General features: G+C 57.1%; 9 protein-coding genes across 9 annotated transcripts; 5 read left to right on the forward strand and 4 right to left on the reverse strand.

The window, feature by feature from the left end:
- The first annotated feature begins 547 nt into the window (after positions 1–547).
- BCV69DRAFT_279617 (hypothetical protein) lies at positions 548–1,811 on the forward strand. Its single transcript, XM_025491313.1, has 4 exons — positions 548–780; positions 881–1,019; positions 1,119–1,262; positions 1,384–1,811. The coding sequence occupies exons 1-4, from the start codon at positions 637–639 to the stop codon at positions 1,656–1,658; spliced, it is 702 nt and encodes a 233-aa protein (XP_025350848.1). The 5' UTR covers positions 548–636; the 3' UTR covers positions 1,659–1,811.
- On the reverse strand, positions 1,740–3,382 carry BCV69DRAFT_264929 (Nep1-domain-containing protein). The gene is made up of 3 exons (XM_025490766.1): positions 2,613–3,382; positions 2,267–2,519; positions 1,740–2,181 (listed from the first exon to the last, which is right to left on the reverse strand). The coding sequence occupies exons 1-3, from the start codon at positions 3,276–3,278 to the stop codon at positions 1,931–1,933; spliced, it is 1,170 nt and encodes a 389-aa protein (XP_025350849.1). The 5' UTR covers positions 3,279–3,382; the 3' UTR covers positions 1,740–1,930.
- Positions 3,383–3,572: 190 nt separating this feature from the next.
- Positions 3,573–4,633, forward strand: BCV69DRAFT_7618 (hypothetical protein). The gene is made up of 2 exons (XM_025495503.1): positions 3,573–3,919; positions 3,997–4,633. The coding sequence occupies exons 1-2, from the start codon at positions 3,695–3,697 to the stop codon at positions 4,438–4,440; spliced, it is 669 nt and encodes a 222-aa protein (XP_025350850.1). The 5' UTR covers positions 3,573–3,694; the 3' UTR covers positions 4,441–4,633.
- Positions 4,634–7,578: 2,945 nt separating this feature from the next.
- On the forward strand, positions 7,579–9,476 carry BCV69DRAFT_296007 (hypothetical protein; the record flags this gene model as incomplete). The annotated part of the gene is made up of 4 exons (XM_025493958.1): positions 7,579–7,756; positions 7,830–8,407; positions 8,478–9,043; positions 9,164–9,476. 4 exons carry the CDS (start codon positions 7,579–7,581, stop codon positions 9,474–9,476), a joined length of 1,635 nt encoding a protein of 544 aa, XP_025350851.1.
- A 1-nt stretch (position 9,477) lies between these two features.
- Positions 9,478–11,581, reverse strand: BCV69DRAFT_279622 (hypothetical protein). The gene is made up of 2 exons (XM_025491314.1): positions 10,912–11,581; positions 9,478–10,847 (listed from the first exon to the last, which is right to left on the reverse strand). Exons 1-2 carry the CDS (start codon positions 11,508–11,510, stop codon positions 9,629–9,631), a joined length of 1,818 nt encoding a protein of 605 aa, XP_025350852.1. The 5' UTR covers positions 11,511–11,581; the 3' UTR covers positions 9,478–9,628.
- A 99-nt stretch (positions 11,582–11,680) lies between these two features.
- On the forward strand, positions 11,681–15,716 carry BCV69DRAFT_279623 (hypothetical protein). The gene is made up of 2 exons (XM_025491315.1): positions 11,681–14,895; positions 14,982–15,716. The coding sequence occupies exons 1-2, from the start codon at positions 11,792–11,794 to the stop codon at positions 15,589–15,591; spliced, it is 3,714 nt and encodes a 1,237-aa protein (XP_025350853.1). The 5' UTR covers positions 11,681–11,791; the 3' UTR covers positions 15,592–15,716.
- BCV69DRAFT_7687 (RCC1/BLIP-II) lies at positions 15,637–17,847 on the reverse strand. The gene is made up of 2 exons (XM_025495514.1): positions 17,537–17,847; positions 15,637–17,420 (listed from the first exon to the last, which is right to left on the reverse strand). Exons 1-2 carry the CDS (start codon positions 17,607–17,609, stop codon positions 15,682–15,684), a joined length of 1,812 nt encoding a protein of 603 aa, XP_025350854.1. The 5' UTR covers positions 17,610–17,847; the 3' UTR covers positions 15,637–15,681.
- Positions 17,716–19,450, reverse strand: BCV69DRAFT_243322 (FAD dependent oxidoreductase; the record flags this gene model as incomplete). Its single annotated transcript, XM_025490062.1, has 4 exons — positions 17,716–17,840; positions 17,898–18,753; positions 18,829–19,043; positions 19,132–19,450. The coding sequence occupies 4 exons, from the start codon at positions 19,448–19,450 to the stop codon at positions 17,716–17,718; spliced, it is 1,515 nt and encodes a 504-aa protein (XP_025350855.1).
- Positions 19,451–21,150: 1,700 nt separating this feature from the next.
- Positions 21,151–22,929, forward strand: BCV69DRAFT_296012 (hypothetical protein; the record flags this gene model as incomplete). The annotated part of the gene is made up of 1 exon (XM_025493959.1): positions 21,151–22,929. One exon carries the CDS (start codon positions 21,151–21,153, stop codon positions 22,927–22,929), a length of 1,779 nt encoding a protein of 592 aa, XP_025350856.1.
- Positions 22,930–24,724: the final 1,795 nt, after the last annotated feature.

Consider the following 24,724-nt stretch of genomic DNA (forward strand, 5'->3'; position numbering starts at 1 on the left):
TAAAGAGCGTGAAGATGGGCCGTGAAGTGGATTGTTACACGGAGCGCAGTGAGAGAGGGGGAAGAGGGAGGTATGGCGAGGAAGAGATGATGAGTGAGGACAATGGTAGAAGGCGCGAGTAGCAGAAGAGGAAGAGGAGCGAGAGGGGCAGGGCAAAGCAGCCGGCGGCGAGGAGGAGCGGGGTGAGCGAGACAGACAAGGGGAGCACAGGCAGAGGGGCCAAGGTGTTGGGTGTTGTGTACAAACGGAGCGGGGCCACTGCTGCTGCTGCTGCCAAGCCAAGCCTCTGCGTGTGTGCGTGTGTTGCGTCGCCCGAGCTCCGAAGCGCGACTCGCGGGCAGCAGACGCACCCACGCATCCACGCAGGGAACAAGGGACCCAGACACACAGCCGGATCGGAAGCAGCACGCACACACACACACGCGCCCACCCACACCCGCGGAACAAATTTCAACCGGACGCACCCACGACGGACAGAGAGATCGGACAGGCGGCGCACGTAGATTCAGCGTCATACACCAGCCGCACCAAGCGACCTTTATACAGCCAGCATATAGAGCAGTCACCCCAAGGCTTCTTCCCTCACCTGCCCTTTAGAGGAGCCGAAGCAAGTGACATCACCTTTCTACGGCGACAATGGCATCGAGGGGAGGCGGTGGTGGCAGGGGAGGAAGAGGAGGCGGACGTGGAGGAGGACCTTCCAAGCCCACAGTGCCCATGGGCGAGATCTCCTTTGCCCAGGTCAACGACATCGGCAGCAAGACCGAGAATCTATACCCTGTGAGTGTTTGTGAGGAGAGTTAGGTCAGCAAGGCAAGCTCCACCACTCACTTCACTCTTACTCACCTGGGCTGCACCTCTTCGTCTACGCCCTTCGCAGTACCAACCTAATATCCCCCGACCCCAACCACCCTCGGAGCAGGAGAGCAGAGCAGCCACGCTTCAGCTCGAATACCTCGACGCAATGCGACGCTCAGCTTACTGGCCAATGGTCGCAGCAGGGGAGCGCAAGATCAAGGGTGAGTAGACGCCTTCGCAGGGGTACCCTATTATAAATCACTGCCCCCAGAGTACCTCCAGATTCTCACCCTGTCCTCCATGTCTCTTCTTCACCACAGAGCTTCCACGTTACACCGACCGATACAGGCCCGAAGAGCAAGATCCGCCCTCGCTCAAGCGTCTACGGCTGCAAAAAGAAGTCTTTCCAAGAGACGTCTGGAGGGTGTACATGGAGGGCGAGACGCGCAGGGAGCAGGTTCGAGGTGAGTTGCCTCGATGCATTGCACTCGAAGAGGGACAGGGAAGCCATTCGAGCTACGTCGCGATGCTTCTGGTACTGACGATCCACCTCTTATCCCCTTGACTTACCTCATTCCACTATAGCCAGAGCGAAAGCACGCAAGAGCACTCTCGCCAACTTCAATTGGGACGCCTTCGAAGCCGCCAACGATGGGACTGCCTCTGGAGGTCCTGCTGGAGGAGGTGGTGGTGGTGCAGGCGGTGGAGGTGAAGACGATGGATTGGGGCAAGAGGATGATTTGGAACCAAAGGACGACTATGAAGATCAGGAAGAGGATGATTATGCGCAGAATTACTTTGATAATGGAGAGGATGATGGTGGTGAAGAGGATGCGGGGGGTGGAGAGGCTTATGAGTAGCGGCGTGGAATGGATGCTGTTGAGGTGGGGGAGAGAGGAAGAATTGGCGCACGACGCTCCTCGTCGTCTCTCGACTACGATGACAAAATCACATGTAATTGTACCTGATCAAATCTACATAAGGCATGCTCTAGATTAGACATTGAAAGCGAGTCAAGACTGGGCAAGAGAACAGCAGCAGAGAAGGAAAGAGATCATAGACATTGTGACTATAGCCTGCCGCTAGAGACGATTCACGAGCTACTTTCTCCCTGCTGCTCCTTCCCCGCACCTCAAGCAACATTCCAAATATCCTCCATTGCGCAACAAAACTTTCCACAAGCCACACTTGCACTGAGTGAATACTCGCTCACGCTCATCTTTTCATCCAGACCATACTGGTCTGCAAAGTCGTCTTTACCGTGGGCCATTGCACCGATGAAGACGGCGAGGGTACGAGGAGCGGCGTCTTTTGCATCGGAAGAAGGGAGAAGAGTGGGCAGGTAGGAGGAGAGACGACGGAGCGGGGCGTCGTAGGATAGGGCTGGAGAGAAGGAGAAGTAAGAAACGCCTCGGTGTCAGTAAGGCAGCGGATGGGCAGGACAGTCGACTGCGCGTCTGCTGCTCACTGATCTTGTGTGTGCCAGGTGGGAAGTGATCCACCACCGGGTTCTTGATCACTTTCAATAGCTTCTCGGGACCGTTGACCGAGCGGATGGAGAGCTTCTGCAGAAGTTGAACCATCAGACCACCGAACCGCTTGAATGTTCGGGGAATACGGATTTGAGGATTCACTTCGATCAATACGCCCTTTGCGGTGTGAATATAGACTTGGAGCATGCCGGCCTTGTTGAGCGGAGAGTCCAGTAGTGTCAGGAGGCACTGCAGGGGGACGGGATGGGGGATCAAGGTCAGCAAGGAGGTTCGGGAGGCTTCGCGTTGGAGCGTGCCTACTACTTCCAACAATCCACTCACCTGATGTGTGATGTCTGGTCTTGCCTCTGCGATATCCCTGCCCATCCTTGCGAGGACTCTCTGATGATCGTCGCAGTTGAGCAACACATACTTGTCATCCCCTCCCTTCGAATGACCCCTGCTGTTACCGCTGCTACCGGAAGAGGACATCTTGTATGTCTCTAGACATGCCTGCTCCAGTACCACGATCAGTCGCTGAGGCGGTGTGGAGGAAGAAGCGGCTGACTTAGACAGCTTCGGCTGGAGTGGCACAAGGGACGGGTCTACGCGTAGACGCTTGGACGAGGAGATGGATGAGGACGCAGCAGCAGACTGCTCGGCCTCATCTTCTCCCACCAAGCCACTCTTTGCTCCAATACCCTCTTCCTTGTCCTTGGCGCCATTTGCGGGCGCCGAGTAGCTTGTGCTTGGCTTTGGTGGCAGAGCATGCTTCACCCTGCCTGTGGGAGCAGTAGCAGCAGTAGTGCTGGGTCCTGCCGGTGAGAATGGCTGTGCGTCTGGTCGGAATGAGTACTTGGATGATGTTGTTGTTGCTGCACTCTTAAGCGGTGGTGAGGCAGACGAAGACGAAGCTCCGGCGGCAGGCAGCGGCTTGATGGCACGTACGGAGTCGGATGCCTCGGGTGAGACGCTGCGGCCTGACGACGAAGAGGCTGAAGAGGACATCTTTGGAGGCTCCTGGACACTGAATGGGTCAAAAGGAGCTAGCAGTAGAGGGGAAGAGAAGGACGATACTTGCACGACCGCCAGGTGTCAACGTCAATGCTGATCCTCGTCCGCACCGACGACGAACGAACTGCAGAGCGACGTCCTTTTTTTGCTTTGCAACTCCGACCGCACCTGGACCTGGACACCTCGCGCGACTTGGAGATGGACACTTTCCAGCTCCGACGCTCACGGACAGTGGAGTGACATTCTACGCTCAGAGCAGTCCCCTTTCCGTGTTGTCACTTGAGTCACCCCCCTTCGTACCATTCTTCCATCACCCGCCGGATACTCAAGCATCGTCCTCGCATTCCTCAAGCACAAGCGGAACCACAGCAACACTAAGCTCTACTCTGCATTGACCTCCGTACATCAAGATGGCTCCTGCTCAGGAGGAGCGCATCCCAATCAAATCGGCCGCTGACTTGGCCTACTACTTCCAGACTATCCAAGATGCTCTGGCAGAGAAGGAGACCGAAGACTCGTGGCAGCGCTTGGACAGAGCACTGGCCAAACTGGAGGCAGTGGCAAAAGGAGGAGGATACAAGTTCGACGAGTTTGTGTACCACATGAAGAGCGTCGCAGAGCCCTTGACGAGCGCAGTGAGTCGATGTTGTAGTGCATGCAGGTGCGAGGGGAAAGCGAGGGCTGACCTGCGCTCCTAATTCGCTCATTCCAGCTTCTGTCAGAGCGTACAAGACTTTCCGGAACCGCTGGCGATGTTCTTGCGTCGGTAGCTCCTCGAATGGCTGAGCGCTTCGAGCCCCTTGTCAACGTCTACGTTCCTCCTCTTCTCCAGATCTGTGCAAGGACCAACAAAGTAGCTCTCAAGCGGGCAGAGAAGTGTCTTCAGCTCGTCGCCCGTCATTGCAAGCTACCGAACATCCTTCCCCTGCTGAGGGAAGCCAGCAAAGACAAGTACGCTGGTCTGCGTGCCGTATCGGTGGCTTGCATGGTCACCCTCTTCGAGTCGGGAGCTAGTGACAGGCTGTATAGGAAAGCAGCAGAGGTGGAAGCAATGATTGCATCGATGGCAAAAGACTCGAACCCTGAGGTACGACAGAACTGCAAGAAACTGTTTCAGGTATACATTGATCTCTGGCCGGAGAGAGTGGAAAGGTGAGTGACAAGATAGACAGCAGGAAGAGGCAGTATGTGGGCAATGTGACTGACGAATCTTGTCTATCTTCTCTCTCATCAGCTATACCGCTCCGTTGACGCCGACGACCAGACGATACCTTTCGTTGCCCAAGACGGGACCTTTGCACGTTGAGATTCCTTCAGAAAGGCCAGTGGCCCCTGCTCCTAGGGCTGAGCGAGCTGAGCCGCGTCGTAAGCCGGCAGCACTCGCAGAAGATCCGAGCAGCGACTACTTTTCTGGACAGGAAACAATTAGGGTCAAGCAGCCCTCGCCGAAGCGCGAGCAGTTCCTGGAAGCTCTTGCAGCCGCGAAGAATAAGAAGAGGCCCATACCCAGCACGTTGCCATCGACAGGAGCGCTGAGAAGCTTCAGTACAGCTTCTCTCTTCGGTGGCGCTTCAAGGGCCGAAGCTGAAAGGCCTCGACCGCAACAGGAGAGCGAGAGCCGCCGTGAAAGACATCGCACAGAGCGACCAAGGAGTCATGACGACGAAGCGGATGCGATTCATGCGCACCGCCAGCCCGGACTTCCGACAGGGACCGAAGCCGGCCCATCCCGACTACACCGCACAAAGAGCTCTGCTGCGCTCAGGATTGCTTCTGCTTCGTCTTCGGCCGGTCTCAGACCAGGACACGAAGGTTCGGACGTTCTCAGGCGACATGAGCTGCTTGCCTCTGACGGTGTCCATCCGCCCCTGCAGAGGTCTGTGTCCACCAACGACGCAGAGCTGGGTGCTGCAGAAAGCGAGGATCAGCTCTACAGAGTTAGCCGTACTGCTCCTGTTACCCCTATGCCTCCATCAGATAAGGACAGTGGATCGCAGGAAGAAGACGACGAACGAGCGGGCTGCGATGGTCACGGAGTCGCTCCGAGTGATCGCGTTGCTCAGCGCCTGGCCGCCATGGAGCAGCAAGAGAGGGTTAAGGAAGAAATGCGAGCAGCGGAGCAAGGCTGCGGCATGGGTACTCCTGGAACAAGCCAGTCTGTCAGTCTGCCTGCCAAGACACCAAAGGCTCTGAGAGTAGTCATGCCTACGTCAGCTGCGCCTCCTACGCTGCAGCGTCAGGCTTCGGCAGTCCGAGTTGCCGTCCCTTCTGTTGCATCTGCCGAGGCGCTTCTTGTCCGCGAAGTAGCTCCTGCTGCATCAGGCGTGGTCTCGAAGCCCTCTGCAGTGGCTACAGCCCCCCATACCTCATCAAGTCAGGCAGTCTCTTCCGGTAAGGCTGCCACGCCTGCACCTAAGTCGGCTCCGGTCAAGAGCAGGGCTCCCGCGGCGCCTGTGAAGAACGCTGCCAAGAGTCCCGTCAAGGGTTCTAGCAAGGTCGCGTCATCAACAACACAAGGCATCACTGGCAAAAGCAGGGCTTTGGGCGGGGCTGCTGCGTCGTCGTCGGTTCAGCGTTCTGCTGCGTCTCACAGTGCCGCAAGCAAGACGATAGCCAGCAAGGCTACCACGGCTCAAGCTGCTCGGGAGGCCATCGTCGCCAAGAAGCAGGCTGAGGTTGCAAAGATGAAAGCAGCCAATCGTGCCAGAGCGGAGGCTGCTGCTTCCCGAGATACTGCGGTTCAGGCCTCTAAGCGAAACAACGTCCAGCGACAGAAGATCGCTGCTGGTACTGCCCCTGTCGGCCAGAACGCTGTCAACAGCGCAGGCCATGAGAGCGTACATCGTCCCTTTGACCGCACGATGGAGCAGAGTGAAGGAGAGCGAGCTGCATCCGCTGCGTGGGATGCTACAATGCAGAGTATGGCTACATCTGTGAGCTCCCGCGAGCCTCCCAAGACTCCTCACAGGCAGGAGCTGCAGCATTTCGTAGAGCGTTCCGTACCTCAAGAGGTCTATCAGGATATTGCTGCCAATTCAGTGCAGCACGAGGACGCCCTCGCTGAGCAAGTCGACCGGTCGGAAGAGGAGCACCCGGTGGAGGTGAAGGAGCATCGCCGAGCTGCTACTCCCTCGACTCCTTCCCACCGAGGGGTGTTCAAGCAAGTCGCGCCTTCGCCTGCTCGTACACCACTGGGCTCCCTCACGCCGAATGTCAAGAATGCGACACCTGCGCTCAAGTCTGTATCGTCGCCTGTCAAGACTCCCAGCAAATTCACCCCATCACGACACAATCTCAGCTCCCCAGCTGACAAACTTCTCCGCCGCGATCAACTCTTGCAGCAGGCAGAGAATGGCGAGAATGTCTTCTTCGAGACTGCGCCGCTGCGTCTGTCTCCACTCAAGAGTCGTCCAATTACTCCGCGAAGTGTCGTACGCGGCACTCAATTCCGACCGAGGCAAGCTACAGGCGACGAAAATGAGTCCGACGAGGAAGAAGAAGCGGCGCAGCGCAGCCGAACATCTCCATTCAAGACCAGCAGTCGCCACCAAACACCCATCAAGAGCGCGGTGCCCAGGCACCTTCTTACGCCATTCGCTGCTCGCAATCGCACAGGAGGCGAAGAGTACGACTCTTCTGCCAGCTCTATGGGCGAGCCCATCTTATTGAGCGTCAAGAAGAACAGCAGTCGCCTGCAGCTCATCTGTGGCAGGGAAGGAGTGGACGGCGATGCCGAGACCGACGTCGAAAGATTGATCAGCTTCTGAGCCCGTGTGTAGAGGGCTCGCTGCTCTATACCCCTTTCCCTTCCTGACAAGGGTGCCCACGACCTTTCTATATATCTATTGCCGTATCGCTGTGCATCTTCACTCTTCGTCTTCATTTGCAATCCATTTATGATACGTTTGTACTGGACCTCCCCTGCGTGAGCCATTCGGCCCCACCGATCAGTCGCAGGTGGAGCTGCCGCGGCACAGCCGAGACCTCTTTCCGTTTGTCTCTCACAGACTCTCATTCCACCCTATCTTCACCTCCTCCTACAGTCTGAACCTCTCCTCTTCGCCGAGGGCTGTTCACGATTTTGCGAATCTGCCATTGTATGTCTTTCTGGCCGCCAATCGACCTGTCCTTCCATCGTCGTCGTTCCCTGCCTCGCTTTGCTCTCGTCCTCTTCCTCGTGTGCTGCACACTCGCGAGCACATTCTACCTCGGAGTCTGGTCCTCTCTCTCGCCCGCCTTTTCCCTAGGGCCCGTCGTTCCGGCAATTGAGGTTGTTGAGATGATCAATAGCGAGATGCACTCGAGTTCTGATTCGGTCAACGGGAGTGGGAGTGGGAGTGGAGAGGGAGGAGGCTCGCTACCTTCGCTGAGTAGCTTCCTGGCCGACTCAAAGGCTGCAGCGCTGAAGCATCTGCAAGGCGAGGATGAAGATGGAAGGCCCTTAGTGATGATCATGGGCAATGGAGCCGGAGGTGAGCTAGAAAGAGTTGGTAACCTGTGTATTGCTGTATTCTCTGACGAGTCCCCTTCTCTTGTCCACTGCAGACCTCGATTCGCTCTCCTCGGCTATCTCCCTCGCCTACCTCCTTACAAACTATCCGCATAGTTCTCTCCCCTTCGCCTCGCCCTTGCCGTCAAGCGAGGCTCGCTTTGTGCCTCTGATCCAGACAGCTCGGACAGACACTCGTCTTCGGCCAGAGAATGTCGCAATCGCAGCAGCCGCCGGGATCCGAGACGAGGACGTCCTCTACCTATCAGATCTCACTGATCCTGCTTCGAAAAGCGGGCTGGGTCTAGACCCGAAGGAGGCGGACGCCTTCTCGTCTTCGAAGAACACGTACTTGGGTCTTGTCGATCACCCACAGCTCGAGCTGCCCTGGCATGGCTCTTCGCCCCGGAATGTATGCATACTAGTCGACCATCATGCGGACGCGGGCAAGCATAGGGACGCCAGCCTAAGAGTCTTTCGGGAGCCGGAGGGAGCAGCTGATGGGAGGGGAAACCCTACTGGAAGCGCTCAGAGCGTTATCATTGAGCTGTTCAAAAAGGAGATCAAGGCGAAGGGGATGCTGAGGGAGCTCTCTGATCTGGCTATGGCTTCGATACTGATTGATACGGACAATGTGAGTAATGTCTACCGCCAGGAGCTCCTTTATACTCAAAGCAGGAGCTGACCTACGCTTACACCTGCAGCTACGACGTATGCCGAGCGGTCGCGCTAGCCAGACCGATATGAATACAATGGAGCTGCTGTTGCCCTTCTCCTCCTTTGCCGCAACTTCATCTGTGACTGGTCTGAGACAGGCCCTCCTCCAGCACGCTCCCGAGGAAGTAGCTTCTTCAGCCTCTGACTTCTCATCCCTCTCAGTTAGTGGCTCGCAAGACACGGCTAGCAAGACCAAGGGTATCTGGGAGATCTTGGCCGCAAGCAAGAATGCCGTCTCTCATCTGACGACTCTCGAGCTGCTCAAGAGGGACTACAAAACTTCATCTCTTTCCTCTTCGGACATTCCCGAATCAATCGCCTCTCTCTTCCCTTCGCAGGAGCTGAAAGCCGGCTTCTCCTCTGTCAACCTCGGCCTTCCTGCTTGGCTACACCGAGGCGAAGATATGGGTAGGGAGAGTGAAAAGGAGAGCAGAAGAGCGTGGGACGAATGGTGGAAATCGCTGCATCAGTGGATGGAGAGTCAGAAGCTGAGCGTAGCCGTCGTGGGCACGAGCTTCTCTGACGAGGAGACTCAGAAGCACAGGCGAGAGTTGTGAGTAGACTTGGCGACTTCGGATGGGCTAATGCGATGTCGTCACTTCGGCCAGCAGCCCAATTCGGTAGCGGAACACCGTACTGACTCGCTCCAACCTGCCCCTCCTCGCCTCTACAGGATCCTCGCCTTTTCTCCTCCTCCCAACTTCCCAGACGCAGCCCGCTTCTTCAGCTCCGTAACGCACTACCTCGAATCTCCCTCAACCTCTCCCCTCGACCTCTCCACTCCATGGAAGGGAGCCCGTCTCCACTCTACGGGCAAGAAAGAACGAGTCTCTGGTCTGCGTTCGGGATTGACAGTAGCTGTAGAGGGTGTACCGCAGGAGCGTATTTGGGCACAGGTGTGGAGACAACAGGCGGTCAAGGCGAATCGGAAAGTGTATCTGCCGACGATCATGAGCGCTTTGCAGAAGGCGGCAAAGGCGGTATAAGAATGAGGAAGCTATATGATGGAATTACGAGCCAGGGGGAGGAGGGAAGGTTGCTAGAATTACACTGCGATGAAGATAGAGTACACGTGTCTGCCCTGTCCAAAATCTATACCAGACGGATCTCTCTTTCTTTGATGCAAGCGTCCTATTCATCATGTCTGTGTATCAGCATCCATTCGCCCCTCTCGTGCCGAGGCGTCGTACCGCGGTAGACTGCCCGTCCACCAAGTGCGGTTGAGTGCTCTCCAATCCACTCTCTGACTTCCATCCTCCTTGAGATGACCTTCTCCCCTTTTCACACTCTCTCCACTTCCTCCCTCCCCCCCTCCTTCCCCTCCTCGGGCGGCTTCAGAAGTGCTTGACAGCGAAGCCCCGTCCGGTCTTCGAGCCCCATCGTAGCTTAGCCATGGCCGACGTCGAGCGAGGTCAAAGATGTCCGGGTCGGAGAAGCAGGTTCCATCGTCTTCTTCCTCAAAATGGTCTGGCCCGCTACCAGTACTCTGACGCTCAAGACGATCGTGACTCTGGCCTTGACGTTGAGTGTACGAGCATGCCTCGACTTGAGCTTCAAACTCGGCGCGACATTCGTTACGGTCCCATCCTCCGGGGCGCGGGGCGACGATTCTCACCTCGACGGCAGGTCGACGAGCACGAGCCCCTTGCCTTCCACTGCTGCTGCCGCTGGCATCGGCATAGTGCTGCTCGGCGAGGGCTTGTTGACGCGACTCGTCGAAGAGTGTCTGCAAGGCCTCTTTCCCATCGCGGGTATCGATCCAATACAGGTCTCGGTGAGCAGTACGGTTGCGCTCTGCTTCTTCTGCTAGCATTCTTGCTTCGTCCAGCGAGGCAGGCGCTCCTGTAGGGTGGTTCGTGGTTGTCACTGCGCCTGCAATGTCCGTACTTCCATCAATGGACGCCGCGCCGCGCTCCTCTTCGTCGAGCAAAGGAAGATCTTCCGGCACAGGCAATGGAGCTAGCTCGACCAGCTCGAGGAGCAAACGACGAAAGTGAGGCATCCTTCCCGCCTGTACAGCGAGGGTGTAGAGCGTCTCCTGCGCTTCGAACATCCGCACTGGCACCTTCGGCCGTTCAGGTGGTTGCACTCCGTAGCGATTGCGCTCCAGAGCGGGAAGAGCATCCCATTGATCGAAGGAACGGCGCCATTTGATGTACTCTCCGAAGCCGTGGAGGGTATCGGAGTGCAGCCAGGAAAGACGGAGATGAGTGATTGGGTGAGGTCCTTCTGCATATTTCGAGGTCCCAGAGAGGAGCTGTAGGATTGGGTCGCGGGGGATCAGATTGATGAGATGCAGATGCGTCACCTTCGACAGTGGGCGTAAGCTCCACATTGAGAAGGGCGGGGAGGAGTAGCTAAGGAGGCAAGGACCAGCGTCAAAACAGAATGGCGCCAAAGCGTGAACCTATTTTGACTCACAGATTCACGATCGTTACCCGCCTGGGTCTTGCCTGTACATGCTCGTCGAGAAATTCGCTCAGTATTGCCCCGTCTACCCTCGAGCCCAGGAGAGCACTGTCCAGAAGACTGGAGTACCGGAAGAGGGTCCGTATGCTGGGCGCCCACTGGTACTGATCCGAGAGTTGATCCGTTCCGCCAGCCAGCAGGCCATCATTGGGTAAGAAGAGGTGCCGTGGTTGTCTCGACAGATTGTACTCGTCGAAGTCGACTGGCTTGATCTGATAAGGCATGGTGAGGGATTGGGCTAGGAGGCGGACCTGCCGAGTGGACTGAAGGATCATAGCATAGTACAGCACAGGTAACGCAGAAGCGTAGCATAGCTTTGAGGTATATGCAAAGGAGAGGACATCTTGTGTTCCCCCTTCGGCCGGTACGATGATGGCGGAAACGTCGATGGTCTGCGCTTTTGGGTGAGGATGGACAGAGGGATGGCGACGCGGGCCGAGATGCTTGGCGATCTGGCAGACGATCTCGTAGGGAAGAGACTGGAAGAGAGAGCGCTCAGGAGATGAATGAGAGACAGCAGGGACCATCTCTGCTCGACCTTCGCTCGCCATCACTGCTGGCCAAGACGATGGAGTGACGGTGAGGGTGGGCCTGTCGGTACTCTGTGCCGTACGCAGCCTCGTCGCCTGGTGTGGAGACGGAAAGAGCGGCGGACCAACGCCAAAAGCGCAAAGGGCGTCGCCTCGGCCAGAAGCACACCGCGTTCCCGCACAGAGGTCGATGTTCCCACCCAGTCACCTCCATCACACGCAGAGATCATCCACTCGTCTCCCTTTACCTCACAGGTACGTGAGCCCATCAATGCCGCTCTCTGCCCATCACCTCGTGCAAGATGTCAGATGACGGGGACGAGTTCGATGCTCTGTATGGGGACAGCTACGATGACGAGACGCTGGCCCAGGCAGAGTTCGTAGCTAGCCAAGCTGTACCTGGACCTTCACAAACTCCCATCGCGGCCAGTATCAGCCGGGTAGGACCCAAGAATGGAGTGAGGCATGCAAACTCGAACTTAGGCCTTCCACGAGGCTCTCGCTACGCCAATGGCCGTGTCCTGTCACCGCCTCCTTCGAAGAGGCAGAGGCTCGATCTGCATCCTGCTCCAGCTCAGGTCGCTCCGGAGGAAGAAGAGGAGTCCCTGGAGGTGATATGGACCGAGAATGGATATGTCACGCGGGCTTCTTCGCAAAGACAAGCACGAAGAGGCCCAGGTCCCGACGACTTTGAGATCAGACATTCTGGACCTGGCAGACCTCCTGCCATCGGAGCCGGGTATGGCCAGTCTCTCCATGAGGATCCATGGGAGGGGGAGGAGTGGACGACGGGAGCCGGTGATGTGGAAGATTGGGACAAGGCAGAAGAAGAGGCAGTGAGGCTTTCGCAGCAGCCCGGATCTTCCAAACAACAGCAGCCACCGCCACAGGCTGCTCCGTCTCGCAAACTAGGAGTCGGAGTGCCACGACAAGAGAGGATCAATAATGCTCGAGAAGCGGCAGGTCTCCCTAGCCCATCTCCCGCCTATCTACCTCCGGATAGAGGCCAGGGTGGACTCAATGGGCATGCAGCGCCAAGCAAACCAGCTGCTCAGCCAGCAGCGGCAGCGCTCACAGGCCCGAACCTCAATGCTAACCAGCGCCATGAGCTGGAGGATCTACGAGCCCAGCTACGAGCTGCCCTGGCAGAGACTCGGATGTCCAAAAACAAGATGTACGCACGTGAAGGCGAAGTGAAGATGGTCAGAGAGCGCAACGAGAAGGCAGAGAGGGAGCTTGCAGAACTAAGGCTCAAAGCTCAGAAGCAACAAGAAGAGTTTCAGAAGCAGCTCGAGGAGAGGGAAAAGTCCTTCGCGGCCGAAAAGGAGAGGATCGACACCAACGCTGCGTTCTTCAGACTGGAGCACGAAACTTCGGTGAAGAGGGTCGCCTGGCCTGGTTCAGTACGGCGGAGAGGGACCGGGCCGGGTCGAGGGATCGGGCCTGCTGGCTCGCAAAGCATTGGCTTCTCCCAGAGCCAATACGCACCACCGCCTGTGATGCCCACCACTCCGACTAGGCGCGGTCGAGGGCAAGGATTACCTTCGCCTTCTACGCCTCATCGATCTGGTAGTCAAGGATACAGTTCGCCCTCAAGAAGAGTGGGGCTGGACGACAGCCCCTCCAAAGGAAGAGATCAGAATCGCAGAGACGATCTCATTGCCCCTGCGATCCTCAACAAAACCCGCGGCTCAGCTCAGAAGAAAGTGGCGGCTTTCCCAGGGTTTGACAACTCCTTCACCGCCGAGCTGCCAACGAAACGCACTCCAAAGCCAGTGGCATCGCGGCTGCAGGACATCAGTGAGCGAGCTGGCGCCTCACAAACTCATGACATCGATATGACGATGATTGCAGACGACCCTGTACCAGCGAACCAAGCAGACACAACCATGACTTCTCTGCCTCAGACGACCTTCGACGGAAAGGCCAGCACTATAGCTACCCGACAGCGTCGCTACAGGTGGGCCGTATCTGCGCTCTTCCGCCGCCGCGCAGCGTTGGTAGGTCTTCTGCTGGCTCACTCTTCTCCTCAGTCAGAGCCTCCTCTCAGCCTACCTCGATCGCGATATGTCACAAGTAGTGTGGCCACGCCAAAGCCCGTGGCTGATCATACAGCTACGATACATCGGGTACTGGACGTCGACCTGCCAACAGAAGTACGGCCTGAGCTTCGAGGACGACAACAAGTCGCCACAGAGCTCTTGCTGACGACGATGACCGACGGGACCAGTGGCAATGGCGGTGAGCATCGCTTCACCTTCCTCGATCTTCTGCCTGACGAGCTACCTGCAGATCAAGAAGCATTAGACGAGCTTGATGGACGTGACTACTGGGACTGCCAAGAAGCCATCGACGAAGGGATGCAGGACCTCTACGAGGACCTAGCGGTATCTCTGCGGACCCTGCTCGGGCTCTACCTTCGACTCTGCATGACAGATGCACTCCAAGACGTGATGGCGCTGATGACGGCACTGTCGGTTGCAGAGCCTGCAATCATCAATGCTTTCATGAGCTCTGAGCTAGCGTATGAGCTAGAGGTTCCCCCTCAAGCGAGCGAAGAAATGGCAGATGGAGTCAACATCGCTGCTGCGACTCAACAGCCAGGGACTCAGCAACGCCGGCGAAGTCTGACAGCTCGCCCTCCAGTGCCGACGCCAGACCAGATCCCCTCTTGCCTGATAGAGTGTATAAGAAAGGCCGGGGGAGTGTTGCCACTGCGGATTACAAGCCCTGAGTCGATTGCACCGCCTGAGCCAGAGCCTCTGCAAGTGGCTTCTCAGCGTCCCAATGCAACGCAGTCGCGCAAAATCCGAGCCAAGGCTAAGCGAGACAACGAAGCTTCTCTCAACATCTCATGGGATATGGGTACGGACCAACGCGAGGATGTGCTTGAGACGGTCCTGTCGCTTTTGGAAGTCTTTGTCTGGCACATTGGGGACCAGAGCGGCTACTACCTGAAGAGTATCTTCGAAGCGCCGGGAACCATCGCGATCTTCCTGGATGTGAAGAGACCAGCAGAGACGATACGGAGATTCGTCCGACTGCTCACTCAGCTCGTACAGTACCCGGACATGTGGAAGACTCTCGTCGTCTGCAAGTTTGATCCAGATCTGCAGGTCGGTCTGCCAGCTTTAGTCTACCAGTCGCGCACACCACTGTTGGACCTACTCGCCAAGCATCTCGTTGATCTGAGACACAATCAGAGCACTTTTGATGCTCATCGGCTTCATTGTGGAATCAACATCTTCATCTCACAGCTGGTGATCAAGCACCACGACGCGTTGCTGTTGGCGAGAGAATCGCAATCGCTGTTTGCTGCGCTGGTGCAGGCTATCCATACAGATACGTCGATCATATGGAATGAGGATGGCCTACGCAGGGGTGGGGAGGAGACAGTCGCTCAAGAGTAAGTCAAAGGAGGCGGGAGGACAACCGGTAGTGCAGTATACTGAATAGTCCACCTGTCTCATCTGTTCATCCATCCCTCTCTAGCATCGTAACGCGCATCGTCCTCGACGTTTCCCTCCTCTCTCAGATCTTTCACCAAGAAGACCACCCACAAGATCTAGCGGACCGTCTCAACTCGCACGAGTCTCACCTCCTCCTCAATGGCATCCGACACTGCTTTATCCTCGCTTTCAGTCGTTTAGCCTTTGCCGATGAACCCTCTTGGATTCCGGAAGAATGTGTAAAGGAGTTGGGAAATGTGGCTGACAAGTGTAGCGATTTGATCGAGATGGTGCTAAGTCCGGATGAGGTCGAGGCGGTTTGGGAGATTTGTGCCGAGGAGGAGGGAGATGAGGAGCAGGTCGATGAAGGAGAGGAAGAGGATGAGGTCATGCTCGATGGAGAGGTCGATAGACTCAATGGACAAGCCAGCCGAGGCGCTGGCACGGGTGGCGTCTATGGGTCTCAGACACAGTCCGAGTCGTCTGTGCCTCCTGCGGCTGCTGCTCCCCTCGCATCTCGCTGGGAGAAGACACGCATTAGAGACGCTTCGATCAGGGGTGCAAGCGGGGCGACGAATGGGCGTCCACGCGATCGTGGCGAAGTAGGCGTGGGTGACGATGACGAAGAAGCTGCCATGTGGGGTGCTCGGTAACCAGTCCAGGTTGTCTATCTTTGATCTACGAGAAGTATTTGTATTTGTACACCACATCTAGATCAGCCACTTTGAGACGTCTGTCTATCTCTATCTCTGCGTTCCTGTCCGGAGGACTTGTACGAAACTCGTAGCACACCCTGCCCAGACGTGCGTCGCTACCTCGTGCACTGCAGGCGCGCTATCTCCAGCTGCCTCAAGAGCAGCCGGAGCAGGCCAGATGCGTACGGGCGTCCTCTGATCCTCGACTGCCTCCTCCTCCTTGCCTTGTCCCTCGCTTGGGAAGCGCCGCCCGCCCAAAGCCAGGTTACCGTGCTCATTCCAGCCCCAGCCCCAGACGGACGACTGTCTTCCCACTTCTGTCGATGGTGATCCCTGCAGAAGGGAGGAGGAGGAGGAGGAGGAAGACTGCACGAGGAGGAGGGCGTGCTCTGACCCGCATACTAGAGCCTGCTTGAGCGCTCTTGCACCGCCATGGCTCCCCGCATCTACCGCCGGCACTCGAACGAGCTGCGCTAGCGCTGGCGATCGCTGCTGCTTCTGCTCAGTCTCCCCGCCCAGCTGACCTTTGTCGTTTCTCCCAGAGGCCAAGAGCGAGCCATCGGCGAGGAAGAGCAGAGTGGAATTCCATGTGCAGGCGATACTGATCGCGTTTCGTACCTCGCTCTGTGCACCTGGGCCAATGGACGCGCTGATGGCCAATTGGCCATACTTGTTCGAGCCGAGCAGGAGGAGCCTGCTCTCGCCTTGATCCTCCTCTTCCTCGTTCCTGCTTGACTCGCTTCGCCAGTGAGACGGCACGAGGAGGGCGGTATGGTCCCTCCCGAGGGAGAGACTCGCCTGCGTGTCGATGTCAAGCTGCTCACTAGACCAGAGTCGGATCAGCCGAGGGGTCCAGATGATATTGCCCGCGCCAGCACCCGCAGGCGCTCCTGACCCTGTACTCCTGCCTTGTGTGGTACTCTGCGCGTCGAGTGAGCCAAGCTGCCCTTGTCGCCCAGCGCCCCATCCGATGAGGGCGTACCGCCTCCCATGCGTGTTTGATCCGCAAGAGGTGAGCCAAGAAGCGAGGAGAACCACGTGTCGGACGCTGCCTACGAGGTGCACAATCTCCAATCTGCCCCTGCCTCTTTCTCTGGCGCTCGCGCCGTCTTCGTCGTCTGGGACCGCTCCAGAGAGGGAGATGACCCCTACGCCTGGGGCTGTGGCAGCAGCGGCGGCGCCGGGGGCGGCTTTGCCTTCGGTCTTGCCCAGTCCAATTTGACCAAAGTCATTCTCCCTCCCTAGCACGACAAGCACATCGTCCCCCCGCTCCTGATCTGATCCAGAGGAGTGAGGGCTGTAGACAATGTAGCTATTTTCCCACGAAGCTGCTACTAGTCTAGGCTTAAGGTTGGACTCGATCAGACCCGCCGGCACCGGCAGAGGAGTGAAGAGGGTGGCTGTCCTTCTGCCCTCCTTCTCTTCTCCTGTTCCTCCCTCTGGCTCAGGAGCGCCCCACTGACCTCTCTCCCCATCTCCACTGCGCCAGACAGACCTCTTCCCGGAGCTCTCATCGAGAACTAAAGCGAGAGTGTGGTTCGCTCCGCCTGCAAGCTGGAGGACACGACTGCCTGCTGGGGGAAATGCCAGTGCCTCTTGCTTCTCGTTCTCTGCATCAGAGGAGGAGCCAGCGGGCCGATATAGGGCCGGTGACCAGATGTGCGAGTCCTCTTGTGAGCCTGTGCCAAGCTGACCGCCCGAATTGGAGCCGGCGGAGAAGAGGTGGTAGGTACCTGTGGCGGTGGTCGTGCTTGTGCTCGGAAGGCCTGCGGCGCTTTGAGAGGCGTCTGCAGATTGGATCGATGGCAAGAGGAGCAGTGGCAAGTGCGAATAATTCAGTGATCTAATTAGAGGAAAGAGTAGTATGTACAAGGATGTGGATGTAGCGACTTTGCTTACGCACTATGCTGATTGAAATTCCCTCCGTTGCTCTGCGGGACACTGTTGCCCTCGCCACCAACCATCCGTCGTGGCATGGCCGTCAGATAGGACAGAGGGAACCTAGAACGTAAAGAGAGGAAGATAGAAGTCTGTCAGCTTTGCTAGGCATAACTGGAGAGTTCGAGTCGTCTCGCGTGCTACTCACCATACAGGCGGCACCCACTCTTCGCCCGCCCGATCCGCCACGATCATGTCCACGACGACTTCAGCGCAGGAGTATGCTCTTGTCATGCCATGTCCAGAATAGCCGGCGACGATGTACTGTCCTGGCACTATCTCGGTCGGTGATGATGAAGTAGGATGAGGAGAAGCATCGACAGCACTAGCGCCGTGGCTAGCTGGGGCCGAAGCTACCACTGGACCGACAAAGGGGTCTCCGCTCTTCGAATGACCAATGATACCGGTCCACTCTAGCTCGACTGGGTCTCCCTTTGAGAAGTTGTTGGGAAAGAGATCTGAGAGCATCGGTCTCAGGACAGCGGACACGTCTGGGTTGGTCTTGGTATCGTCCGCTACACCCCACTCCCTGTCGATGGCTGCCCATCGTCCCCCACCCAGTATGCACGTCTGCACGGCCCCATCTGTACTCCTATTGGGCCTTTGCTGAAGGTACTCGAAGCCGTGGTTGAGGCTGAAGCCCATCTGCCACAGAGGTTCGCCCTCCGAAGGCGATTTGCTGGGGAGGACGGAGACGCACTGCGCTCGTGTGGGCACAATGCCCTTGGGGCCGGCGTATTGGGGAAGAAGGTGGGAGGCATATGCGTTGGTCGCATGGATCACGTAGCGAGCTCTGACATTGCCACGAGGGGTCTCGAGCGATGAGGCTCCTCCAGACAGAGATTTGACCGCCAGAACTGGGGTCTGGGTAAAGACTTTGAGGTCCGTCTTGCTGCGCTGCGCATTCGCGTAGGCGAGCTGATGCAGTAGCAGGACTAACCGCCGAGAATGAACAGTCGACCCCGGAATCTCGTACACGGCTGTGATCTTGCTGGGATCATGCAACCTCTTATGCCACTCTTCTGAGGGGACCTTCTTCACTTGCATGGCGAGGTCGCTGAGCCCAGCCCGCTTCGCCCGCTCGATGCTGGCATCGAAGGCGGCCTCCTCCTCACTGGACTGACAGAGATGCCAATTTGATCCACTGACCAACTCCACATCTAATGAGTCTCCCTCTTGAATCTCATCTGAGGTCACTGCACCCTGCTTCTGTCGGAGCATCTTCTGCTTCTTGGCTCGAGCCGCAGCCATTCGGACGATCATGAGAATCTCTGCCGATGTACGTGCCTCGAGGGTAAGAATCTTACGTATCACTTCATCCGTCTTTGTACCTCTATCGTTGCCCCAATGCTCTTCCCGAGAAGTGGAGGAGAGGAAACGCGAGAGGTGGGCAGGATTGCTGGCTAGCTCGTCATAGCTGAGGACGGAAAGAGGGGTGAGGTGACCCCCGTTACGGCCAGTGGCTCCGGAGCCTGGGCAGAGCAGAAAGGGAAAGCGCCATCAGTACTGGCCTGTACAGCAGTTGGTATGATCATCAAGTTCTCCTGTACGCTGACTTACAGAAGTCTCTTGCCTCCAGTACGACGACCTTGATCGGCTGCCCATCGTACCTGGGCGTGAGCCTATTGGCGAGATGATATGCTGCAGAGATGCCAGTGATGCCAGCGCCAATGATGGCCACGTCCACCTCAGGCTCCATATCCACGCCATCTTGTGGTGTGAAGACTCCTTGGGCCGGTCCTGGCTCTGAAGAAGTCTGTGTCCAATACGATGGCAAGGGGTGCGGGCACGGAAGTGGTGCGGGCTCAGTCGGTGCGGAATCGAAGGCTACTTCGGTGGCCCTTTTGACTGCCAGTGATTCCCGACCGGTGGAAGCCATCGGAGACGAGTCCTCAATGGCCTGAGCTCCTTCTGGCTGCCGCTCTTGGTATGGAGGTGCTGGTGATGGGACCATGGCTGCGTACCATTGACGTTGCGGACAAGTGGAGCGGAAGGAGCGGCCTTGACTCTTCCCTCGTCTTCCGTGTTAAAGTCGGAGCCGAAAGTCACAGCGGGGTCACGTTGGAGGCGTTAGGGAGTGATTTTAGGGTGCGAAAAGCAAGGTTTTAGGTGAAGAAGTAGTAGTGAAGTGAACAGGATGAAAAGCAGCAGCAAGCGACGAATAGGAGAAGCAGAGGGCACAAACGGAACGGAAGTGAGGGTCGGAACGGATGCTTCAACACCCCCCCTCGACGCTGCTGCTGCGTAAACGCAGATCTGTACGATGGCGTTCGAGGAGGTGGCGACCCAGAGGCTTGGTCAGGACGTCTGCGACGTTGGCGGACCCTGGAGTGAATGCTGCGGTGATCTCACCCTCTTGGACGCAGTCTCGAAGGTAGAAGTAGCGAGTGTCGACGTGCCTGAGCTTGTAATGATGAATTGGGTCCTTTGCAACCTGTACGCAGCCCTGGCTGTCAGTAAACAGAGTTGCGGGCATGTCAAAGCCAAGTTCTCGTAGAAGCTTGCGTATGAAGACTGCCTCCCTGGCTGCTTCTGTTCCTGCGATGAGCTCCGCCTCTACCGCTGATAGGGAGACAGCTCTTTGAAGGTTTGTCTTCCAGGCAACGGGGCAGCCGTAGAGGAAAGCGACCGACCCTGAGGTGCTTTTGCGACCTGCGTGGGGGTCGCTGGCCCAGGAGGCATCAGTATAGACGTCTAGGTTATCAGCGACGGCATCGTAAACCAGTCTGTAGTGCAATGTGCCCTTGAGGTAATGCACAACCCTCTCTGCGGCATGCCAGGCTGCTGGGGATGGCGCTGACATGTGGCGCGCCAGCACTCCCACTGCAAATGCTATATCTGGTCGAGTGTGGTTGGACAGCCACAGCAGTTTGCCCACTAGTTGCTGGTATCTGGTCTTGAGGGATGGGTCTGGCGTGTCATGAGGCGGTATGTCGAGCATTGGCGTCTTGGCTGGTGCGTGATGGCTTGCGTAGGCGCTGACGAGTTGCTCAGTAAACGCTTCTTGGCTCATAGTTAGCGTACCTGCCGTCCTGTCATAGTCAATCTTGATGCCGCAGAATGAGTCGACGGGGCCTTTGTCTTCGAGCTTGAATGCTGCGCCCAATCTTTGCTTTACTGTCTCTAATTCGCCGATGCATGGTGAGGTGATTGCAAGGTCGTCTACGTACGCGATCACGACCACGAGTCTCTCGCCGTGTCCCTTGGAATAAACGGCAGGTGTTGATGCGAGTGGCAGGAACCCTAAGCGCCGAAGGAGCTTGTCTAGCTCTAGGTTCCAGACTCTTCCGGATTGCTTGAGTCCGTATAGTCCTTTTACCACTTTAAACACCTTTCCAGCGGCTAATTTCACTCCTTGTGGCGGTCTCATATAGATGTCGTGGTCCAAGATGCCATTGAGATAAGTGTGCTGACCACCTCGGCTCCGAGGCTGGCTGGCGCGTCCTCTTCCCCCGCCTGTATCCATCTCCTTCTCTTGGTTACTTACTAATTCATACGACTACGCTCAGCACATGGTGGACAGAAGGTCTTCCATCTCTTGATTAGTTCCCACGCTACTCAAGACCTCGAACCTCGTCTATGTCAACTGAATCGACTGAGCCTGTCGTTGAAACAAGCAGTCCCCCTCCCTCCCGTCCTTCGACTCCTCCTTCCTCTCGCCGCGACCTTCAACCCATCGTTCCCACTCGCTTCGACCCAGACCAACCTCTTCGCAAGCCCAGACAGCGAAAGAAGAACATGGTCGACCCCAATCCCACACCCCAGCCGCCTGCGGGCACCCGCACTTCTCCAGTCGAGCAGAGCCCCCCGGGAGATGTCGCGCCCACGGCGCCCGGGACTGCCATCGCTCTCACCTTGGATCAAGTCCTCAAGATGATCGATTACTCGATGGGAAAGCAGCAGCAAGTCTTCACACAGGCGTTGCGAGAAGTCTTCCCTGCTCCTCAGGCGACGCCACCCAGGTCCCCAGAGGTCGCCGCCCGCGACATTCGCAAGCTACGCGAAGAGGGAATCAAGTTGCTACTGGCACCTCATAGCAACCTCACCCCACGAGAGGCGTTCACGGCCGTGGGCATGACGGAGTCCGAGGCAGCAGAGACGGCTCTATCTCTACGACCATCCGAGATGACTTTCCCAAGTCCTCCTCAATCTCAGCACAGCGTCTCCCCCCGAGGATCTCCCGACAATCATCACGAGGGCACTTCCCACCGCAATGGCTCAGCCGGCACGGACTACTCATCCCGAGGCCCAGCACCCCACCAGCGTTTCGAGCGACGAGGCCCCGATCAACGACCTCAGTCCTACGAAGCCAATCCTCATGAGCAGGAGCGACCACCCCGACGAGACTTACCGATGGACAACTCGTCTCGACCCCCTCCGGTCAAGCCAGAAGACTTGGGTCAGTTCGACGGCAGCTCCACTTCTTACGGGATATGGATGTCAACCATCACGGCCTACATCCACTTCCGCCCAAACGATCAGGCCTGGCATGACGCCATCGTCCGCTGCATTCCGTTCTGCCTCAAAGAAGGTGCTCGCTTCTGGTACACTACGCTCGACGACGAGTCCAGGTCGAACTTGCGTAGCTGGGATCGATGGGTCGCCGAGATGAATCTCGCCTTCCGTCCGAATCCCACGGTCCTTGCAGACCTTGCCGAAGCCAGGAAGTGGGATGGCATAGAAGACATCAGCCTGTACTACTACGCCAAGCTGGCCTTACTACGCCAAGCATACCCTGACAGGCCAGTCAACTCTTTCGCTCGCCAGATCAAAGCAGGGCTGCCTCAGGAATGCCAAGGCATGGTGCGCACAGTCATGAGCCACAACCCAGAGCTGAAGTACCTCCTCAACGAACTCCGTGAGCAGGAGGACACCTTCAAGAAGATGATCGCAAACCAGAAGAAGATTGACTCGATTCCCATGAGGGGAAACACCAATCTGACTCCGTCTTCCGCGCCCAGTACGTTGGCTCCCATGGTCACCACAACGGTTCGACAGGAGACCACCCGAACAGCGTCAGCTCGTCGCTTCAACACAGCCGACTTGAAGGCCACGTTCCGCGCCGATGGCTTGTTCAAGGAAGGAAATACCGTGAAGTACCGAGTACCAGGAACCTCAGACGTAATGGTCTTGAACCGCAACTGCAAGATGTGCGACGCCGGACACTGGGATTGGATGCACGACCTTCTTCAGCCCAAAGGTTCCGTCAACGTAGCAGACGCCGAGCTCTTTTGGGTCGAACAGTGGGATGAGCAGTCGCACCCAGCGACGGGAGACAATCTCAACAAGATGGCAACCATTGAGGCACCCCCATCTGCCAAGATCACGGAGATCCCATCTCCCTCAGCAAAAAACTAGAGGGGGATGGTCACTCGGAGGCAGCGGCGGATCCATCCGAGTCAGTACCATCCCCCCTCTCACCAGTTCGACCCAAGCCGCCCGACACCTATCCAGAATCCAATCCGTCCAGCTTCTATGTCAACCCAGATCCGATGACCATCTTAGACCTAGACCAACTCTCTGAGCTCTCGATGTCAATCGAGGAAGCCTCCTGCTTCCTGTCCAATCCTTCCAACTTATCTCTCGAGGCACCGGCCACACCACTAGGCATTTCCACCACTTCTCTACCAGATCTCCCCGGAGTGGGCGTAGGAGTTTCCCACAAGGGCTACGGACCCACTTTCGCACTAATCGGCATACCCGTCGGTGCAGACCTTTGGAAACGCCCAGTCCTACTCGACACCGGCTCTTCCCTGTCCCTCATTGATCATCGTCTTGTCCACGAAGGACACTTTCCCCTCAGACCTGGCGAATTAACCGTGGCTGGCATCGGCTCTTCCAAGACTCGGGGTTACACCACCATAGCCTTCCACATCTCGGCCTGGGAGTCCATCGAACCCCACCAACTCAACTTCCGTCATGATTTCTACATCGTCCAAGACCTTGGCCCAGGAATAATCCTTGGCTCAGAATGGATCCATGGACACCGCGTCGTCTTGGACCTCCACGCGGCTCAGGCAAGACTCAAAGTACAAGGGAAAGCAATCCATTGGGACATCACCTGTCTCAGGGGCCTCCGAATTCCTTGCGACGAAGCAAATGTTCTGTGTCACTCGGAGACCACTCTTCCCCCGTTCCACCACGTGATGGTCAAGATCAGCTGGGACCGATTCATCCCCCACGACGCCGCCTACGTAACCACTCCCAATGTGTTCATCGACGACCTCAGAGAAGCAGCTTTCTCGGTGCCCCGCTGTGTTCTTTCAGGCAAAACATCACACATCCTCATCAGCAATCTCTCTCCCACTGAAATCACTCTCGATACCGACACCCCCCTCTCAGTGGTGTCACTGCTGGACTCTCCAACAGCCTTGACGAGCGCCCACTTCGAGCTCAGTCGTCCTTCAGCCACCTGTTACTCAATGGATCCTTTAGACTCTCCGGATCAGCCTTCCGACATCGACTGCAGACCACTGGATGGCAGGGAGGACGCCGACTACTTTGCCAAGGGCGCGAGACCGGATGATTCGCCCTCCGTTCTCATAGATAAGGTCTTCAAGGTCGGGATCCAACCGGGAGAGACGGAACCTCCGGAAGAGATCGTCACGCTGCTGAGGGAACGCGTTCAGGCTTTCGCACTAGACGGTAGACCCGGTCATCTCAAGGGTCCGAAGATGAGCATCCCAGTCAAAGATGAGAGTCAACTCAAGGCCGAGGCTCCACGCAGGGAAAGCCCGCGCAAGCGCAAGCTCGTAGACGAGACAGTAGATAAGCTGCTAGATCTAGGGATCATCGAGCCCAGCAACTCTCGCATCTCCTCACCGATTGTGCTGATCCAACAGAATGGAAAGCCCAGGTTCTGCGTGGACTACCGCAACCTCAATCTAGCCACAGACGACGATCGCTATCCTCTACCCAGAGCGGATGACATCTTCGACGCCTTTGCAGGAGCAACCATTTTCTCGTCTCTAGATATGGTTAAGGCATATCATCAGGCAGAGGTGATCGAATCCGACCGATGGAAGACGGCTTTCACGTGCAGCAGAGGCTTATTCCAATACAAGAGAGTCCCCTTCGGTTTGAAAGGAGCGCCAGCTTTCTTTCAGCGTTGTATGGACAACCTTTTAGGATCCATGCGATGGGCTGAGGCTCT

Source organism: Pseudomicrostroma glucosiphilum (genome assembly GCF_003144135.1).
Source record: "Pseudomicrostroma glucosiphilum strain MCA 4718 unplaced genomic scaffold BCV69scaffold_1, whole genome shotgun sequence".
NCBI lineage: Eukaryota > Fungi > Basidiomycota > Exobasidiomycetes > Microstromatales > Microstromataceae > Microstroma > Microstroma glucosiphilum.

Bases quoted from the DNA above. Each gene is read 5' to 3' on its own strand.
- BCV69DRAFT_279617 (XM_025491313.1), top strand. From the start codon at position 637: ATGGCATCGAGGGGAGGCGGTGGTGGCAGGGGAGGAAGAGGAGGCGGA. The intron at 1,020-1,118 runs GTGAGTAGACGC...TCTTCACCACAG, and splicing joins AGGGGAGCGCAAGATCAAGG to AGCTTCCACGTTACACCGAC. The intron at 1,263-1,383 runs GTGAGTTGCCTC...ATTCCACTATAG, and splicing joins GCGCAGGGAGCAGGTTCGAG to CCAGAGCGAAAGCACGCAAG.
- BCV69DRAFT_264929 (XM_025490766.1), bottom strand. From the start codon at position 3,278: ATGTCCTCTTCAGCCTCTTCGTCGTCAGGCCGCAGCGTCTCACCCGAG. The intron at 2,520-2,612 runs GTGAGTGGATTG...GTCCCCCTGCAG, and splicing joins GACCAGACATCACACATCAG to TGCCTCCTGACACTACTGGA. The intron at 2,182-2,266 runs GTGAGCAGCAGA...CCTTCTCTCCAG, and splicing joins ACCTGGCACACACAAGATCA to CCCTATCCTACGACGCCCCG.
- BCV69DRAFT_7618 (XM_025495503.1), top strand. From the start codon at position 3,695: ATGGCTCCTGCTCAGGAGGAGCGCATCCCAATCAAATCGGCCGCTGAC. The intron at 3,920-3,996 runs GTGAGTCGATGT...CGCTCATTCCAG, and splicing joins CAGAGCCCTTGACGAGCGCA to CTTCTGTCAGAGCGTACAAG.
- BCV69DRAFT_279622 (XM_025491314.1), bottom strand. From the start codon at position 11,510: ATGGCGAGCGAAGGTCGAGCAGAGATGGTCCCTGCTGTCTCTCATTCA. The intron at 10,848-10,911 runs GTGAGTCAAAAT...TTGCCTCCTTAG, and splicing joins CGGGTAACGATCGTGAATCT to CTACTCCTCCCCGCCCTTCT.
- BCV69DRAFT_279623 (XM_025491315.1), top strand. From the start codon at position 11,792: ATGTCAGATGACGGGGACGAGTTCGATGCTCTGTATGGGGACAGCTAC. The intron at 14,896-14,981 runs GTAAGTCAAAGG...ATCCCTCTCTAG, and splicing joins GAGGAGACAGTCGCTCAAGA to CATCGTAACGCGCATCGTCC.
- BCV69DRAFT_7687 (XM_025495514.1), bottom strand. From the start codon at position 17,609: ATGCCACGACGGATGGTTGGTGGCGAGGGCAACAGTGTCCCGCAGAGC. The intron at 17,421-17,536 runs GTGCGTAAGCAA...TCCAATCTGCAG, and splicing joins AGGGAATTTCAATCAGCATA to ACGCCTCTCAAAGCGCCGCA.